At 66.1% G+C, this 17,875-nt stretch overlaps 2 protein-coding genes across 4 annotated transcripts; one reads left to right on the forward strand and one right to left on the reverse strand.

Moving 5' to 3' along the window:
• Positions 1-633: 633 nt before the first annotated feature.
• PLEKHH3 (pleckstrin homology, MyTH4 and FERM domain containing H3) lies at positions 634-8,656 on the forward strand. Of its 2 annotated transcripts, none has more exons than XM_065039243.1 (13): positions 634-936; positions 3,222-3,277; positions 3,922-4,010; positions 4,185-4,379; positions 4,524-4,681; positions 4,800-4,923; positions 5,267-5,564; positions 5,664-5,871; positions 6,077-6,204; positions 6,331-6,445; positions 7,017-7,466; positions 7,549-7,740; positions 7,829-8,656. In XM_065039243.1, the coding sequence occupies exons 1-13, from the start codon at positions 784-786 to the stop codon at positions 8,006-8,008; spliced, it is 2,346 nt and encodes a 781-aa protein (XP_064895315.1). In that variant the 5' UTR covers positions 634-783; the 3' UTR covers positions 8,009-8,656. The 2 variants fall into 2 exon arrangements, with proteins under 2 accessions (XP_064895315.1, XP_064895314.1); XM_065039242.1 differs by having other exon boundaries at positions 635-936; positions 6,077-6,213.
• An 832-nt stretch (positions 8,657-9,488) lies between these two features.
• On the reverse strand, positions 9,489-17,853 carry TUBG1 (tubulin gamma 1). Of its 2 annotated transcripts, XM_065039320.1 has the most exons (12): positions 17,705-17,853; positions 17,304-17,416; positions 16,441-16,608; positions 16,131-16,199; positions 15,157-15,236; positions 14,426-14,552; positions 13,493-13,579; positions 12,758-12,907; positions 11,559-11,711; positions 10,850-11,011; positions 9,623-10,267; positions 9,489-9,545 (listed from the first exon to the last, which is right to left on the reverse strand). In XM_065039320.1, the coding sequence occupies exons 1-11, from the start codon at positions 17,751-17,753 to the stop codon at positions 10,070-10,072; spliced, it is 1,356 nt and encodes a 451-aa protein (XP_064895392.1). In that variant the 5' UTR covers positions 17,754-17,853; the 3' UTR covers positions 9,489-9,545; positions 9,623-10,069. The 2 variants fall into 2 exon arrangements, with proteins under 2 accessions (XP_064895392.1, XP_064895391.1); XM_065039319.1 differs by lacking the exon at positions 17,705-17,853 and having other exon boundaries at positions 17,304-17,645.
• Between the last annotated feature and the right edge of the window lie 22 nt (positions 17,854-17,875).

The raw sequence follows: 17,875 nt of genomic DNA on the forward strand, positions 1-17,875 counted from the left end.
TCCCAGCACCGCAGGCTCCCAGAGACGGTGTTGACCCAACAGCTGTAGCAAAGCCAGAGCCGCGGCTGGTGTGCTTAACCCCTTGCAGGGCTCCAGGGCCAGGGCGCTGTCACAGCACCGATGGCTCAAGGGTGCTGCGGACTCTCTGCTGCTGGGCCGAGCCCGGGGCTGCAGCACCGGTGTGACATGGGCTCATGGGGACGCAAGGGCTGGCAGATCTGCCCAAGCGCGGTGCCCACCTGCCCGCGGAGCTCCGGTACCACACCGGGCTGAGCCGCCTTCGCGGCTGGTGCTGGTGCTGGTGCTGCGGCACGGAGGGTTTGGGTCAGCCCATGGCGCCGGTGCTGCGGGACAGCTCGACGCCGTGGCCGGTGGAATCCCGGAGCTACCGGAACCAGCGCTCCTCCCTCCGGGGTCTGTGCCCGGTGCCGGTGCCCAGGCCCGGTGCATCGTGCCGGCGGTGGCTCCGGGAGCACCGGCCCCGTGACAGCCCGATCGTGCGACACGCCCGGATCTTCCCCCGTCCGCCGCGCGCCCCCGCCCGGTAGGTGACGCAAGCGGCGGCCCCGCCGCCCCGGGCGCGCTGGCTCCGCCCCGGGCCGCGCTCGGCGATTGGCGGGGGCCGGTGACGCGCCTGGCCCGGCCCGCCCGGGGCGGCGGCAGCGGCGGTGGGGCCGGTCCCGGCGGTGGCGGCGGCGGCGACGGCCGGTGCACGGCGCGGGCGGGCGGCGGGCCGGTCCCGTCGCTGTCCCGTCGCGGTCCCGTCCCGTCGCCGGCGGGGCGATGCCGTTCCCGGGAGGGCTGTGGTGGCTGCTGTGCTGCCGGCAGGGCTTCACGCTGCTGCGGCGGGACTACGGCGACGCGGACCGGGAAGCGGACGGCGAGGCCGAGGAGGAGGAGGAGGCGTCCTTCGAGCTCCGCGCACAGGGAGACCAGGTGGGGCCGGCACCGGCACCGGAGCCGCGGCTGGGCATGGCGCGGCGGGACCGGGGGTGCGCGGCTCCTCTCGCCCGGGGTGCGCGGCTCTGCCCGGCTCGGCGCGGCCGTGCGGCCCCGGGCCCGTGCTTGGCCGCGCTGCCCCGGTTCGTCCCGGTCCTCGCCGCCGCGGCGAGAGCAGCTGCCTCCCGCCCGGGCACGTTCCCGCCGGTCCCGCCGCCGGGGTTGCCCTTGGCGCGTCCCCGCCGCCGGCCGGGGGATCGCGGGGGTTCGGCCCGGTGGGTGCGGGGAAGCCGCGGCCTCCGGGCGGGCGCTGGGGGTCCCGGAGCCCGCGGGGCAGAGCCGAGGGGTGCGGGGGCCGCTGCCGGCTGCATCCCGACTCGAGGCCCTTGCTGGTGCCGCGGTGGCGGGACCCGGGTGCCCGATGGGTGCTGGGGCGCAGCTGAAGCCGGGGCGCTGCCAGGCCAGCTGGGCGGCAGAGCTGCTGGTGGAGCTGGGTGCTGCCCTGCCTGCGCTGTGCTGCCTGCACCACCCTGCCCTTGCCTGCTCGTCGGGGCAGGAGCCGTGGAAGTGGAGGTGCGAAATCCCACACTGAAGCCCATACCTGCCCTGTGCTACTGCCAGGGTCACGTTGGCCGGTGTACAGAGGGTCCCCACAGGACGGGTTCCTCGGGACGGCCACAGCTCTGCACAGACCTGTCGGGGCAGGCCGGGGCTGTTGGCGGCACACGGCGCCCCGGGAGCACGTGCCGGGCGCGGGGAGCAGGCCTGGATCTCCCCACTCCGGCTGCTTCCTCTGTTTAGGGAAGCAGAGCGGCGGAAACCGGCGCTTCCTCCGGCCGGGCTGCGTGCGGGACAGCTGATAGCGTGAGGTGGCGGGGGGAATGCCGACTGCCAGGGGTTCCTCCTGCACCCGGGGCCACGGGGCTGTGTTCCTGCCTAGAGGCGACATAGGAGGTGGTGACAGCCTGACCACCCTTGCTGTGTCCCCTCTCCCACTGACCACCATGGGGTCTACAGCACAGCCTTGCTGTCGCCAGGCTGCCCTGGCAGCACGTCCCCTTCCCTGGCAGTGCCAGCCCCCCGGGGAGCAGCAGAGACAGCAGTGGGGCTGGAGCTGGGCCCTCTGGGCACCAGTGGCAGTGCCAAGGGCATGGCAATCGCAGGAGCTGTCTTTGGGCTTCCAGCATCCCATGGGCTGTGCTGGCTCTGGAGGTCCAAGTGTGGGCGGCCGTGACGCCAGTTCCCCGGGGAGCCCTTTGCCGTGGCTGGGGAGTCCTTGGAAACCCACAGTGCCGGCCGCCCCTTCCTGGGAGCGTGGGAGCAGCGGCCCTGGCCCTGCCGCCGCGGTTCCTCTCTCGTTTATTTATATCCCTGCGAAGGAGCCGGCCACCACTGCCGCCACCTCCTCCCGTGGGCCGTGGCTGAGGAGCTGGGTGCTGTCTCCGTGCCCGCAGCCTTGCAGGAGCGCACGGAGCCGTCGCCGGCAGCGGGACAGTCACTGCAGGAGCTGGCCCCGTGCATGGGTGCCAGCGCTGCGTGACAGGTGCCCTTAATGCCATGGGTCAGTGGCACCCAGCCCTGCCCCACGGCGCAGCCGTACCTGCAGCGGCTCCCCCCTTCCTGCTGCTATTTTTAGCAGACATCTCTTTTTCTTGGCGTTTCATGGTGCGCTCTGCCCTGTCACTTCTCCGGCTGCCCTGTTGGGCCGCAGCTGGCAGGAGCATGCGCGCATCTCCCGGGACAGCGTCCCCGCGCCCCGCTGTGCCGGGGTGCCCTGCCCCACCCGGTGTCTGCCCGTGCCTGGGCACTGCCTCGTGTCCCAGCACATGTGCCGGGGTTATCACGTGAGCGGCACCGTCCACGTCAAGTTGTGCTGCGCGAGGAGGAACCATCTCCCATCCCGCGGCAGGGCCAGGGACTTCCCTGTGCCGCGTCCCACCGCCGCGGGCAGGAAGTCAGCGGCCCCGGCACAATGGGACTTTGTGCCGTAAGCGTATTACTCAGCACTGACCTTGTGCAATTCTGCACGGTATTCAGCCTGCTGGGTCAGCTGAGGATACACGGCCAGCGGCTGCCCCCGCGCCCGCAGGGTGCCCCAGCTGCTGCCCTGGCTCATGCCCTGGCTGTGGGGGGCATGGGGACTCCCTGCCCCATGGTGGCAGGACACAAATGTGTCTCTGTTGGCCCAGAGCTGGGCTAATGAGGAGCTGAGCCATCATCGGGGGAATGTTTGGGGGTGCCAGGCGGTGATGGTGGGGCTGAGACCTCTCCTCTTTCCCCAGGGGTCCCTGGAGGTGAACCTGAGCCAGCCCACCCGCAGCAACAGCGGCTCGGAGCGGTGAGTGTCCCCCTGCCTCAGTTCCACCAGGCGTTCCGTCACATCCCTCACGTGGTGCTGGGGGCCTGGCACGCCGTGGGAGGATGCCCCGGTGCCGCTGTGTGCCGTACCGCCCTGCCTGCCGGGTCAGCACTGTGCCGTGCCAGTCTGGAGCAGGGGACAGCAGAGACGGGACTGTGACGCTCTGTCCCCGTCCCTGGTGCGTCCTCGGGCACATCTCCATCCCTCTGCCATGCAGGATGGCTTGGCTGCTGCAGGCTGAGCCGATAGGTGCCATGGGTGTCCCCTGCTGTGCCAGGAGGCTCTGCCAGGCCATGCCCACCAGCGGAGCCGTGGCCGAGGAGACGGGGTGCTGGGGCACAGGGGCCGGCTTGCTCCCTGTCCTTCCAGTGCTGACGCCGCTGCCAACATTCCTTCCTGGTTGTTCATTTTCCGAATTCCTTGGCAGGGCCGCGACTGCAAACAGCTTATTTTTAGCCAGGGTCATCTGCACCCGATGGCTCTGCTGCATTCCCACCGCAGGGTTTTGGGGTGTCCGGAGCTCCTTGGGACCTGGCTCACCCCAAGCCTTGGACCGTCTTCCCGCTTGGGGGCCGTGGGAGGCACCCGTGGGCACTCAGGCTCAGCCCTGTGTCCCTCTCCAGGTCCCTGCTGGTCGCGGAGGAGATGCGCAGCCTCATCGTGGAGAAGGGCCCAGGGCCAGTGGACGATGATCCTGATGCTCTCGTGAAAGGTGGGCACAGGGGTCTCTGCTCCTGGGGTAGCCAGGACTGGGGGGATTATGCCCGACCATGGCTTGATCCCATCCCAGAGCGGGAGGGGACACCGGCAGGTGCCAGGCAGACCCTGCCCTGTGCCGGTGGGGCGGATGGTGCCAGCAATTGGGGCTGAGGCTTCCCCTCCCCAGGCTGGCTGCAGCGGGAGGTGCGGGGCGGCGTGAAGACCCCCTGGATCCGGCCTCGGAAATACTGGTTTGTGCTGACGCCCGACTCCCTGGACTACTACAGCAGCAACGAGAAGGGCGCCCGGCGCCTGGGCTCCCTGGTGCTCACCAGCCTCTGCTCCGTGCTCTGGCCGGACAAGCAGACCTACAAGGAGACAGGTAGGGTGTCGCAGCCCTCGGTTGGGCTGTGCCTTTGCAGCTCCTCGTGCCCTGTGTCACCCTCCCCACCCCGGGAGGCCACTGTGACGCAGAGGAGGGGCTGGGGGTCCCTGGGGCAGCGGGTGAGCTGTCTGTCCCTCGCAGGCTACTGGAGCGTGACGGTGTTTGGCAGGAAGCATTGCTACCGCCTGTACACCGAGCACCTGAACGAGGCCGTGCACTGGGTCTGCGCCGTGCAGAAGGTCATCGACAGCAAAGCGCCCGTCCAGACGCCCACCCAGCTGCTCATGCGCGACGTCGAGGTGAGCCTGTGGCCCCACAGCCATCAGCAGGGCTGGGATGGACGGTTCCCGAGTGCCCGTGCCGGGCTCTCGGCCGTGCAGCCCCTCTGCAGCTGCTGCCATTGCTTCACCCCTTCAGGAGCACTGCGGCAGCCCCGAGGTCCTGGAGCAGATCTACCGCTGCAACCCCATCCTGCGCTACACCAGCAGCCCCCTCTACGCTCCCCTGCTGCCCTTCCCCTATGGGAGCCTGGACCAAAGTGGTGAGGGGCGGGAGGGGGTCCCACATGCTGGGCTGGGCTCTGTCCGGCCCTGGGTGCGGGTACAGTGCTGGGGGGGGCATGGGGAAGCCCATGGGAATGTTAACCCACCCTGGCTGGATGTGCAGAAGAAATTTTTGACCCTGAGGGTGGTGAGAGCCTGGCCCAGGTTCCCAGAGAGGTGGTAGATGAACCATCCCTGAGACATCCCAGGCCAGGCTGGACGGGGCTCTGAGCAACCTGAGCTGGTGAAGATGTCCCTGCTCATGGCAGGGGGGCACTGGGGGAGCAGGGAAGGTCTGTTCCAACCCAAATGATTCTATGATTCTATGACCCTGTCCTGCAGCCCCCAGCCCCCGCAGCTACACCACGCTGCGCGACGAGGCCGTGAAGCTTTTCAACTCGCTGCAGCAGCTGGAGTCGGAGCGGGACCCGGTGCCGCTGATGCAGGGCGTCCTGCAGACCTGCCTGGACCTGCCGCCGCTGGTGGATGAGATCTACTGCCAGCTGGTGAAGCAGACCACGGAGCCGCCGGCGCCGGGCGGGCAGAGCGACCTGCACTACTGGCAGCTCCTCACCTGCATGAGCTGCACCTTCCTGCCCTCCCCACCCGTCCTGCGATTCCTGCGCTTCCACCTGGACAGGTGAGCGATGGCGGAGCCGGGCTGCAGGAAGGGAGCTCGCCAGGTGCCGGGGCCACCATTGGGCTCGTGCCACCCTGACCCTCCTGGCATCTCTCGCAGGACGGAGAGCCGGTTCCCTGCCTCGGAGATGGCCAAGTATGCCTGCTTCATCCGCGAGGCACTGGGCAAGACAAAGGGGCGGGAGTGCGTCCCCTCTCTGGAGGAGATCCTGGTGCTGATGCGGCGGCAGGAGATGATCTGCACCGTGCACTGCCCGGGAGCGCCCGCCTGCAGCGTGGCCATCAGCTCCCACACCACGGCCGAGGAGGTGAGGGGCTGCGGCTGCGCCAGCAGCTCGGCACGTTTTGGCACGGGGGGGGCTGGGTGTGCTGGGGGGCTCCTGTGGGTCTCTCCCAGAGGGGCTGGGGGCCATCTGCCTTTGCCTGCCGTGACCTGTCTGTGTCCCCTTTGCAGCCCTGAGCGCCGCGGCCAGGGACGCGCAGTCACCGTCGGTTGCCTTTGTCTTGCCCCAGGTGGCCCGGGAGCTGGTGTCGCGCCTGGGGCTGTCCCAGAGCCCCAACCTCTTTGCGCTCTATGAGCAGTCCCGGCGGCGGGAGCAGCCCGTGGGCAACGCCACGCTGCTGGCCGACGTCCTCACCAGGTTTGAAAAGTAAATGTCCCGCTCTGCTGCCTACATGGGAGAGGGGCTGGGAGGACCAAGGGAGGGAGGGGATGGTGTGGGGACACCTCTGTCCTGTGCTGATGGAGTCGGTCCCTTCTGCCGCAGCCTGGCCGGGGAGGAGCAGGACCCGCCATGCCGGCTCTGCTTCAAACACTATGGCTTCCTGGACACGGACAACGTCCCGCGGGACAGCCTGGAGTTCGCCCTCCTCTTCGAGCAGGTGAGAGCCATGTTGGGTGGCTGTGCTGTGCCCTCCCATCACACCAAGAACGGCCTTGAGGTGCTGGAGCGAGTGGAGAGAAGGGAACGGAGCTGGTGAGGGGCTGGAGCACAAGTGTGATGGAGCGGCTGAGGGACCTGGGGGGTTCAGCTGGAGAACAGGAGCTGAGGGGAGACCTTCTGATCTCTGAACTGCCTGAAAGGAGCTTGGAGCCAGGGGGGTCGGGCTCTGCTCCCCAGGAACAAGCGCCAGGAGCAGAGGAAACGGCCTCAAGTTGCGCCAGGGGAGGTTGAGGTTGGATGTGGGAACAATTTCTTCCCCAAAGGGCTGTGGGGCATTGGAACAGGCTGCCCAGGGCAGTGCTGGAGTCACCAGCCCTGGAGGGCTGGACAGACGGACATGAGGTTCTCAGGACATGGGGCAGCGCCGGGGTGGGTTGATGGTTGGACTTGGTGATCTTGACGGGCTTTTCCAACCCAAATGATTCCACACTGGGGGTGGCTGTGCCGCGCCATGCCAGGGAGTCCGTGCCGCGGTGACCACGCTGTACCCGCTCACCCCCCTCCCGCAGGCGCACGAGATGGTGCTGCGGGGCTTCGTGCCCACGTCGGAGGAGACGCTGCAGACGCTGGCAGCTCTTCGCCTGCAGAGCCTCAACAGCGACTTCTCCACCCACGCGCCTTTCCCACGCCTGGAGGAGCTCTTCCCGCCCTGCGTCCTGCACGCCCGCCTGCCGCCCCCCCGCCACCGGCCGCCCCCCAAGTGCCGGGGGGCCCGGCTGCGCGCGGGGCTGCTGGCCGGGGGGCTCTGGGGACAAGCGCTGGCCAAGCAGCGAGCGGAGCGGGACCAGCGCCTGCGGGGCCGGCTGCGCGAGGAGGGGGCCAGCACCATGGCCGCCATCCTGGAGAAGTGGAAGCTGCTGCAGGGCATGGGCCGGCCCGAGGCCATGGCCGCCTATGTGGCGCTGGTGCGCGAGTGGCCCGGCTTCGGCTCCACGCTCTTCGACGTCAACCTGCGCGTGGTGAGGCCGCGGTGGGATGGGGACGGGGACAGGGAGCAGCTGTGGCAGGGGGTGGCCCTGACACCCTGTTGTCCCCCCACAGAGCGCGCTGGGCGCCGTGCCGCAGCGGCTGTGGTTGGGCATCGGCGCCAAGGCCGTCTCGCTCTACAAGCCGGGGGAGCCCGAGCCCTTGGACAGCTTCTGCTACGGCCGCATCTCCTCCTTCGGCGCCTCCGACAGCAGCACTTTCCGTCTGTCCGTGGAGGACCAGGACCTGCTCTTCGAGACCTCCCAGGTACAGGCAGCCGTCCCTCTGTCCCCCTGTCCCCCCTGGGGTTGTCTGTCCCGCGGGGCTGACCCAGCGTGTCCCCTCTGCCCTGCAGGTGGACGAGATCGCCCAGCTCCTCAACACGTACCTCACCTCAGCGGGCGCCCAGCGACCGCCCCGGCCCCACGAGCCGGTGGCCACCAGCCCCCCAGCTCCCCCCGGACCTCCCCAGGGGCTCTGCCCCACGCCAGTGTCCCGGCCGCACCGGCCGCCCGTGGGCTCGTTGCACAGCTAGCCCAGTGGCCAGCGCAGCCACACAGGGTGCTCCCGATGGCCAGCACAGGGGGTGGCTGGCTTAGCAGCAAGCGCTGGGTCTGTGCCGCTCCCCCGGCGCTCCCCGCAGCGGGGGGACAGGGGCTCGTGCTCCCCACGCCACAGTTGCCTTTCTGGTTAATTTTCCTTAATTTATTTCGAGACGCCTGTGTCCCCCACGTCTCCCAGCACTTTCCCTGGAGGGCAGCGGGGCCGCCGTTCCGCGGTCCCCCCGTGCTGCCCCCAGGCTTGTCCCCGTTCCTTGCACCCCGGTGCCTTTGCCTCCAGCACTCGTGCTGCCCGGCAGCTCTGCCCCGGCTCCTGCCACCCCCGGGGGGGCTTTGCCCAGGGCAGGGGGCTGCCGGGCAGCGGTGCTGTGCCATCGTCTGTCTGTCCGTCCGCTGAACCCACCCCCCCACTCGTCTTGGAAAGCTGCAGGCGGCTTTTGGCTGAGCCGCCTCGGGGACCAGCGGGCGCCTTTGGTGGCCCCGTGTAGGGCTCGTGGTGCGGGGGTGGCCGGTGGCTGGTACGGCTGGGGCTTGGCCCCTCAATGTTGCCTCTGTAAAGTTTGTCGGTTCTGTCTTGGGGAGGGGGGGGTTGTTTGTTTTTCTAAATAAATGCACAAAGGAAAGGCTGGGATTCCTGTGCTGGAGCTCGGGCTGATCCTGGGTGCAGTGGTGGCGGGGAGGAGCAGCACAGTATGTCCTTGGGGACAGGGACTGTCATCCCTCCGTGGCTCCAGCCAGCACAGGCTGCTCGCGGCGCCCTTTGGCATTTCATCAACAGCACGGGCAGCTCCCCGGCACCCCCTGGCACTGCCCGGCCCGGCCTGGGGGGAACTGCCCCGGCAGCGCGGCCGCTGCCAAAGAGGGCGTGGGATCCCGGCGCTGCCGCGGCGGGGCCGGTATTTTTAGCCTGTGCCGCAGGGTCAGAGGAAAAGGCTAATTCTCACCTTGGGCAGCCTGGGCTTGGGCCGATGCCAGCGCTGCCCCGCACCCCCATCCATCCCGCCCTGACTCACACAGGGCCGGAGCGGCCGTGTCCGTCTGTCCCACTCTCCATCGCCACCAACCAGTGTCCTTCCTATCCCAGAGCAGCCAGGGCCCCCCCAGCCGTGGTGAAACGCTAACGCGGGCACCCGCGCGCTCCGCGGGCAGGGCGGTGCCACCTCCTGCCCCTGGTCAGCCGCGCCGGCAGGTCCTGCCGGTATTTCTGGCTCTGCTGCAGCGGTCGCTGCTGTGGCTCCCAGCCGGGGCAGGGCTGGCCCCGCACCCCCGGGACGTGCAGGGGAGCAGCGGCCCCGGTTCTGCGCTCCCGCCGAGCCAGGACACGGTCGGGCTGCGGCTGCGCAGCGGGGCCGGCCAGCTGGACTAGTGCTGGCCCGCTGGGCTAGTGCTGGCCCTGGCGGCGGCTGCAGCTGCGTCGCTGCTCGGCTGCTCGCTCCAGGAGCCGTGGAGGCAGCGTCAGTGCAGGAACAGCCTTTATTAAAGCAAAATAACCTACAAAAATATAGATACAGCCTGTGCCCCAGGCCTGATCTGGCGAAGGAGGAACGAGGCTCCTGCCCAGGGCAAGGACTAGCTCAGCCACACCGAGCCTGTGCCCCAGGCCTGATCTGGCGAAGGAGGAACGAGGCTCCTGCCCAGGGCAAGGACTAGCTCAGCCACACCGAGCCTTTGGCCGCAGGGGTTGCGTACACCCAACTCTTTGGGCCAAGCCCCTTCCAAGCCCCTGGGTTTGCTCTCATTCTCCTCCGAGCGTGTTGCTCGCACGGGTGGATTTATCCCTCCCAGCTGCCCCAGTCCTGTCCTGGGCCAGGGCAGGCGGTGGAGCGGAGCCTGTCCCCTGACAAGGGGCTCCGGGGACAGCGCTGCTCCCCGCAGAGCTGCTGGCGCCGAGGAGCACAGCGTGTGTGTGCAGCCGGTGTGACGGCCCCACGGCGGCCGGGCAGCACTGAGGGTGCTAAACGTGGGCGCAGCAGGGATGAAACCCTGCCAGCGTGCGTGGAGGTGGCCGTGGGACCCCGCCGTCCCCGGTAGAGTGCTCACTGCTCCTGCGTGCCCCAGGAGATGTAGTCGGGGCGCGTGGCGGCGTGGTACTCGTCAATCAGCTGCTGCACGATCTCCCGGGAGTTGTCGAGCTCGTCGAAGTTGTCCTTGAAGATGTCCTCCTTGCGGAACTGCTCCAGGAAAGCCTCCCGCTTGCGGAGCTTGTCGTACTGCCGGCACGTCCGCTCAAACAGCTGGAGAGCAGCGCAGAGGTCAGAGCTACTGCCCCATGTCCTCGCAGGACACCCCCCAACCCCACGGAATCCCCTGGGTGCTCCTGCCCTGCACCCAGCCAGCGTTCGGGATCAGCTTGTGCTTCCAAGGCTGCCTTTGGCCGGCGAGAATCATCGAACAGTTTGAGTTGGAAGGGACCTTGAGGATGAGCTCATTGCAACCCCCTGCCATGGGCAGGGACATCTTCTACTAAACCTGTCTGCTCCAAGCCCCATCCAACCTGGCTTTGAGGACTACGAGGGATGTGGCATCCACAGCTTCTCTGGGCAGCCTGATCCAGGGCCTCCCCACCCTCGTGGGGAAGAATTTCTTCCTTATATCTCATTTAAATTTACACAGAGTCCTGTTCCTGGGACAACAGCACCGGGGTGCAGCAGGACTGACGGGCCACCAGCCCTGAGCCACACTGTGTCCCAGCCCGGAGCTGCCCACGCTCCCCTGACCCGCAGGACCCGGCGTGGCTTTGTGAAAAGCCCAGAGAAGATGCATTTGTGACTGAAAAGACATGAGCTGCGGCTGTGACACAGGGGGAAGGCACTCACCGAGGAGATGTTGGTGTGGTTTGCCATCATGAGGCCGCTGACACGGTGTGCGGACGGCAGGTAAGGGGACTTGCGGGACAACGCCACCTGGATGCTGGCAGGACCCCAGGGGATGAAGTTGGCCAGTTTCCTCTCCCGGATCCGCTGCAGACTCTTGTGAACCTGGGGGATGAGAGCGGCAAGGGGCAGCGGCGTGATGGGGAAGGAGCCTGGGCCCAGCAGACCTGGGAGCTGCTCCTCACATCATGGACAGCTGTGGAAAGGTGGATTTCAAGGGAGGTTCCTCATATCAAGGGACCAGCAGCCTGTCCCCAAGACCAGGGCCGGTTCCCAGGTGCCACCCAGTCTCGCCCAAGGGTCCCCACACAGCGCAGGAACACACCTTTTAGCAGGGTGACAGGACAAGGGGTGATGGTTTTAATCTACAGGGGAGATTCAGGCTGGACATGAGGAAGGAATTGTTGCCCTGAGGGTGGTGAGAGCCTGGCCCAGGTTCCCAGAGAGGTGGTAGATGAACCATCCCTGGAGACATCCCAGGCCAGGCTGGACGGGGCTCTGAGCACCCTGAGCTGGTGAAGATGCTCATGGCAGGGGGGGACTGGATGCGCTTTGGAGGTCCCTTCAACCCAAACTATTCAACAGTTCTATAACCATGCCCTTCCCTGGCAGGACACACCGTTCCCATCAGCACCTGAGCGTGGGCGCTCACCTGCGTGGGATCCACCTCCCCCTGGATGATGTTGAGGATGGCGATGTAGCAATGGTTGGTCTGCCTGTCTCGCCCTGTGGACACCATCACGTTTTTTGGCTGCAGCAATCTCCTCATCACATCCAGGACTGTGGTTTTCCTCACGCTGGCCACCTGCGAACGCCAGCCAGGGGTCAGAAGGAGCCGGCGTGCTGCTCCCTCGTCCCCCCCGCCGCACACACGCACACGGGAGCGGAGGGCAGCTGGTGGGGAAGCTCTCGCCCCGGGGATGGAGCCACATGCAAAGCCACATGCAGGAGAGGGCAACCCCAAAGCCACACAACAGGCACGGCCAGGCTGAGAACCGCGTTGGCGGATGCTCCGACACGAGGGGGTTGAGCTGTGTCCCCCCCAGCAGCACAACAAGGGCTGGGGCAACGCTCCAGGGACGCATTTCATGTTTTTGCCGTCAAACTTGTGTCCTGTTCCGCTGCTGGGGGACAGGAGAGGGGTCACTCCCTACTGAGGCACCGCACTCCTCCCTGGGAGGACAGATCACAAACTCGATACCCTTTTCAGAGCCAGCAGTTTTTCAGATTTGCTCCTCTGAGTAACATCCTGAGGAAACGCAGGCGAGGAGAGGAGAACAGCAGCTGTGAGCTCCCGCGGAACGGAGACGCGGCCGACGCAGGTGAGCGCCTCGCCAACCGCAACCGCCCCACTTACACCGGGGGGGCCGGGGGGGCATTGGCTAAACACAAGTGGTAGCGTTTGGTGCAGCCGGGGGTGCAATTTCCTCCCAGAACACAGATCACACCCCGGGAAGGGGCTGATACCTGGAGCCCACGATCAGTCTTGCTGTGACAATGTGTTCTGCCCCAAGCCCCCCTGGTGGTTGCAGAACTGGCAGGGCCACCGCTGGGGTCGCTCTGATTGTTTCTAAGGGTGGATTTTTGTCAGCTCGGACACCGTCAGCTCTCCCAAAGCTGCCGCAGCGGTCCTGACACGCGCAGCAGGTAGCTCAGCACAAGCACAGCTGCCTGCTCACACCTGACTCATATCGCAGGCGGCTGTCGCGTGGCGCGGACACACGGCTCTGGGATTCGGAACACGCGATTACAGCTCGCAGCGAGCCCGTGGGACTGACGGATGGCACGAGGTGAGCGTGGCGGCTCCTCCGGCCCTCGGGGAAGGGTGGAGTGCCTGGCGGGCGGCCTTACCGACTGGTCCGTGGTGAGCGGCGTGTAGCCCGTCATGAGGAAATGCAGCCGGGGGGTGGGGATGAGCGAGGCGATCAGCCCGATGAGGTCGTTGTTCATGTAACCAGGATACCTGAGCGTGGTGGTGCTGGCGGACATGATGGTGGAGACCTGGGGGAGAGGCCAAGTCAGTGTCCCTGTCACTGCGTGGCTGTGGAGTGTCCCCATGGAGGTCACACAGAATGACAGAGTGGCTGGGTTGCGGGGACCCCTGTAGATCCCCAGCCCTGCTCACACAGGGTCACAGAGCAGATCACACAGGATCCCAGGGGTTTGAATGTCTCAGAGAAGGAGACTCCACACCCGCTCTGGGCAGCCTGGGCCAGGCTCTGGCACCGCAAAGGACAGAAGTTTCTCCTCGTGTTCAGATGGAGCCTCCTGTGTTTCAGTCTGTGCCCGTTGCCCCTCACCCTGGCGTTGGGCACCACTGAACAGTCTGGTCCATCTGACACCCACCCTGGGATACTGATCCCATTGAGCAGATCCCTCTCAGCTTCTCTTCTCCAGCTCAACAGCCTTTCCTCACCAGAAAGATGCTCCAGACCCCACATTATCTCTGTAGGTCACCCCAGGGAAGGGCAGAGGACCCTTGTTCACAGCTCCAGGCTGCCCATCACTGCACCCAGCCCATGGAGCAGGTTCAAACCGAATCACAGACCCCACGCCGGCCTCTCCTGAGGGCAGAGCCCTTCTCACCAGCTGGTTGATCTGCGAGAACGACGGGTTCTGAATGTGCAGCCGGTCTGTCGCGATCCGATTCAAAGCCGTGTTGTCCAGAACCACCTGCAAGAGTAAAACCAGTTCTGTGTGGAGCCTGGGAGGCTCAGCCACATGTCCAAGGGCACCAGATCACCCAGCATCGTCCCCAAGTGCCGCAGCCAGGCAGAGCCCTTGGCGGCAGGTGGCAGACACTGGAAACCACGAGCTGACTCATCTGCAGAGCGTAACCGACACTGTCAATGGAGGCTCTTCCCTCCCTCCCACCTTGGCTGCGCTCCCCAGCGCTCTCCCCAAGAGCCTCTGAGCCAGCACCTTGCGGCAACCTTCAGCCCCAGCAGCTCCTTGTGCCCTGCAACGCGCAGAGATAAGCTGGGAGAGACGAGCAGCAGCTTGGTTAGGACTGACGGAAGGCCCTGGTGAAGGGTGAAGATGCTGCTTGGCTGCGGTTGCGGGTGCTGGAGGTTGCAGCAGAGCTCTGCGGGGGAACTGCAGCCAGTCCCTGCCGCCGGGGGAGAAGGTGCTGGATGCCGGCGGCAGAACAGCAAACCGGACAGCTAAGCTGGGGTTAGCGCAGAGTCCCCGTCATCCCTCGGATCATTCCTGGGGCTCCTCTGGCCCCTCTCCAGCAGGTCCATGTGCGTCCTGTGCTGAGGACCCAGAGCTGGACCAGCACTGCAGGGGGGTCTCAGCAGAGCAGAGGGGCAGAATTTGGAGCCACCACATCTGCTCAGTCCTTTTGGACGGGGGATGCACTCGCTGCGGCGCCTGGGGCTTCACTGGCTGCTGCGGCACTCGTCCCGCAGCCAGAGCATTTGTCCCAGCAAATCTACTGTGTTTTCAGCGCTGGGGACACGTCTGCTGCGCAGGAGGTGGCAGCACCACTGGCGCGACACGCAGCAGGGCCCTTACCACGCAGTCAGCGTTCTGTGTCAGCCTCTTTAGCGTCAGCAGCGAGTTGTACGGCTGGACGACAACATCGCTCATCTCATCCTGGTTTGGGAAAACCGAGTAGGTCTCTACCAGCTTCTTGGGATACCTGGGGGGAAAAGCCCGGCCACCGCAAGCGTTAACAGCACCGAGCCGGCGCTCTCTCCTCCCACCGGCTCCGTTCACGGTCTCCAGGGCTCGGGACAGCAGTGAGTCACCGGCGCTACGTGCCAGAGTTGGCTCCTGGGGAGGCAGAGGATTTGTCCCGGCAGTGCCTACCCCAGCAGCGCAGGAACCGGCTGCCAGACGGAGCTACAGGCGAGGCTGAGCCATCCGCAGGCTGATTAAACAGCTGCTTACGAGCCTTTTCAAGAGGCTGCAAGCTCCAACAGGCAGGGACGGCAGCTCAGAGCGCGCAGCCGGAGCCTCCCACCCTCCCCTGCGCACTCGGGGTGTCGAGAGGCAGCTGCCTGATAAAAACCGCTGAGGAAAAGCAGAGTTTGGACAGCACGAGTCCCGTTTCAGAGCCTCTGGAGTCCCCAGGCGTATCGGGAGCCGTCCCTTCCCCGGGCGGCGCGCCAGGGATTGCACAAGAGTGTTTGGGTGGGGGCGGCGGCTCTGAGTCAGCGCTCCCCAGCTCCCCGTTTTGGCCGGGTGCCCGGGCTGGGCCAGACTCTGCCGCCAGGGAAGAAGGGACAAAGCTGAACGCTCACCTGTCATTGAGCCTCTCCAGGAGGTAGGAGCCCAGCCCGGAGCCCGTTCCGCCGGCAATGGAATGGCAAAGCACAAAGCCCTGGAAGGAAGCAGAACGCGGGTGTCCAGAAAAAGCAGAGAGTCACCAACCAGGGCGAAAACCCTGCCTGCGACAGGGGAGAGTGCGGAGCTGCCACCCGCGGATGGACGGGAGGTTTGTCGCGGCTCCTGCAGACCACAGCGACAGCCACGCGCTCCTCAGGCCACTTCTGCAATCCGGCACACGCCACAGAGCGCAACGGCTGCTCAGGATCCCCCTGGATTCCTCCCGCCCCAAAACAGCTCCAACGTGACCTTCAGAGTCCAGTCGGTCGCACAAAATGCAGGTTCTCAGTGCCTTCCCGGGCCCTTCACACCATCCCCAAACTTCTACCAAGCTCCCTCTACCTGCCTTGAGGGCAGATCCCAAAACGGGCTCTTGGATCTTCTGCCGAATCATTTGTTATGATGGCATTTTCCCTTCCCCTGTTGCCGTGTGACAGCCTGACACAAGCACCGGGGAGCCCTGTCTGTCCGTGCAGAGAAAATTTACAGCGACAGTGGCCAAAGTCCGGCCAGGGGCACAGGACAAAGCAGCCGACGAGTCCTCCGAACCACTAGTGCCCTTTTAACCCGGCTGCAGAGAAAATGAAGTAAGCCTGCGCTCACTCCACGGATCTCAATGGTGGAAAGCAAAAAGCACCGTAATGCCCACAACTCTTCCTGCATTTGCGGCAGAAGAACAACGAGGATTTCTGGGGAAGCCTGGCAGATGTAGTGATGGGCCAGACCTCCTTTCCCCAGTTGCCCTCTCTACGTGCCCTCTGCTTGGCACCCAGAGGGAGCTGAGGACGTCTGAGCACATCAAGGGGCTGAGCTCGACCTTACACAACAGCAGCCTGGCTCTGAAAACAGCCAGCAGGGCAGTCGGCTCCAAATCCCCCGGTTTACTCACTTCCAGACTGTCGCTGCCATCGGCCTCTCTGTCTATGATGTCAAAAATATCTTCGTGGATTTTTTCTCCCTGCAAGAAAGACCAGACCAAGGTTTGTTCCTTTCCCACAGAAAATGGAGCAGAGCTGCTGGAGCCTGGTGTGAAGCCAAGTCAGATTCACAACGTGACCCTGCGCCCAGGGTGCCACCAAGTGTCAGAATTAAGTCCCTGCTGAATGACGAGGTGTTCTTCAGAAACCGTGACACGACAAAGCCACGACAAAGCCTCAAGATTAACGAGCTGACGTGCGTTTGCACCCAGGAGCTGTTACCTGCGAGAAGCCACTGGCCCAGTTGTTCCCAGCTCCCCCTCCGTGCTCCGACAGGTAGATGTTCTCCGGGTTGTAGAGGTTGGCGTATGGCGAGTTGAGGATGGAGTGGATGACTCGGGGCTCCAGGTCCAGCAGCACCGCTCGGGGGATGTAGTGCTCATCGTCCGCCTGTAACGAGGAGCAGGGAGGTCACGATGCAAAAGCCGCTTCTTATTTGCAAAAGAAACCGCGAGTGTGTGTGCCACCCCCTGGCCGCGGCAGCGTGCGGCACAGCCGGGAGGAGGAGGAGGAGGAGGAAGGGAACTCGTTATGTACGGCCAGCCCGTAACGCAGCGGTTTCATGCGCCCAGAGCGTGTCCTGAACGCTGGGCAGGCGGAGCGGGGGCGGCCTTTACGTAAGGTGGTATCTATGGCAGCCTCAGCCGCGCGGTTCTGCCTCCACAACACATCCATTTCCAGAAACTGGAGCGCAGGCAGCGCACAGGCAGCGCGCAGGCAGCGCACAGGCAGCACAGGCAGCACAGGCAGCGCACAGGCAGCAGGCGCTTGGCTGGGGCTGCTGCTCAAACCAGTGTCACCCCACCAGTCCCTGAACTAGGGGGGCTGGTGTGGGAGCTGCAGCGGTCACAGCCACCCTGCCCCCCTGCACCAGGGAATGGTTTGGGTTGAAGGGACCGTAAAGCTCCCCCAGTGCCCCCCTGCCATGAGCAGGGACATCTGCACCAGCTCACGGTGCTCAGAGCCCCGTCCAGCCTGGCCTGGGGTGTCTCCAGGGCTGGGGCACTCCAGGCACGGAGCAACCTGGTGCCAAGTGATGGCGCATCCCGCCACACCGTGTGCCCGTTCCACGTCCCGGGCAGTACCTGGTAGAAGAAGACGTCCTTGCGGTCGGTGCCCTCGGTGGCGAACTCCTCCACGATGCCCTCGGGGCTGATGCCGTGCTCGGCACAGAGCTGCTTCCAGAACTCGAACCCGACTGCGGGGAGACGCGGCCGGTCAGACGGGCCGGGAACGGGGCCGGGGCCCCGGGATTGTGCCCGGATGCCCGGAGCCCCGGGATTGTGCCCGGAGCGGCCCCGGTCCGGCAGGCCCCGCCCCGGGCTGACCAGACCCCGCCCCTTCTGCAAACCCCGCCCCCTCTTCAACCCACGCCCCAACTCAGGAGGCCACTCCCACGCCCCCCACAGCATCCCGGCCCCGCCCGGAGCGCGCGCCCCCCGGCTCGGCCCGGCCCGCCGCGCCGCCCGCCCGCCCACTCACTCACTCTGGTTGCCGCACTGGCCCAGCTGCAGGGTGATGATCTCCCGCGGCATGGCGGCCCAGGGCTCCGCTCCGCTCCCGTTCCTCCGCCCGCTGCTCCCGCCGCGTCTCCCGCCCGGCGCCAACGGCACTGCGCGTGCGCGCGAGCGCACTTCCGGGACAGCGCCGCTCTCCC

The sequence above is a fragment of the Columba livia genome, chromosome 23, assembly GCF_036013475.1.
Source record: "Columba livia isolate bColLiv1 breed racing homer chromosome 23, bColLiv1.pat.W.v2, whole genome shotgun sequence".
NCBI classification, from domain to species: Eukaryota; Metazoa; Chordata; class Aves; order Columbiformes; family Columbidae; genus Columba; species Columba livia.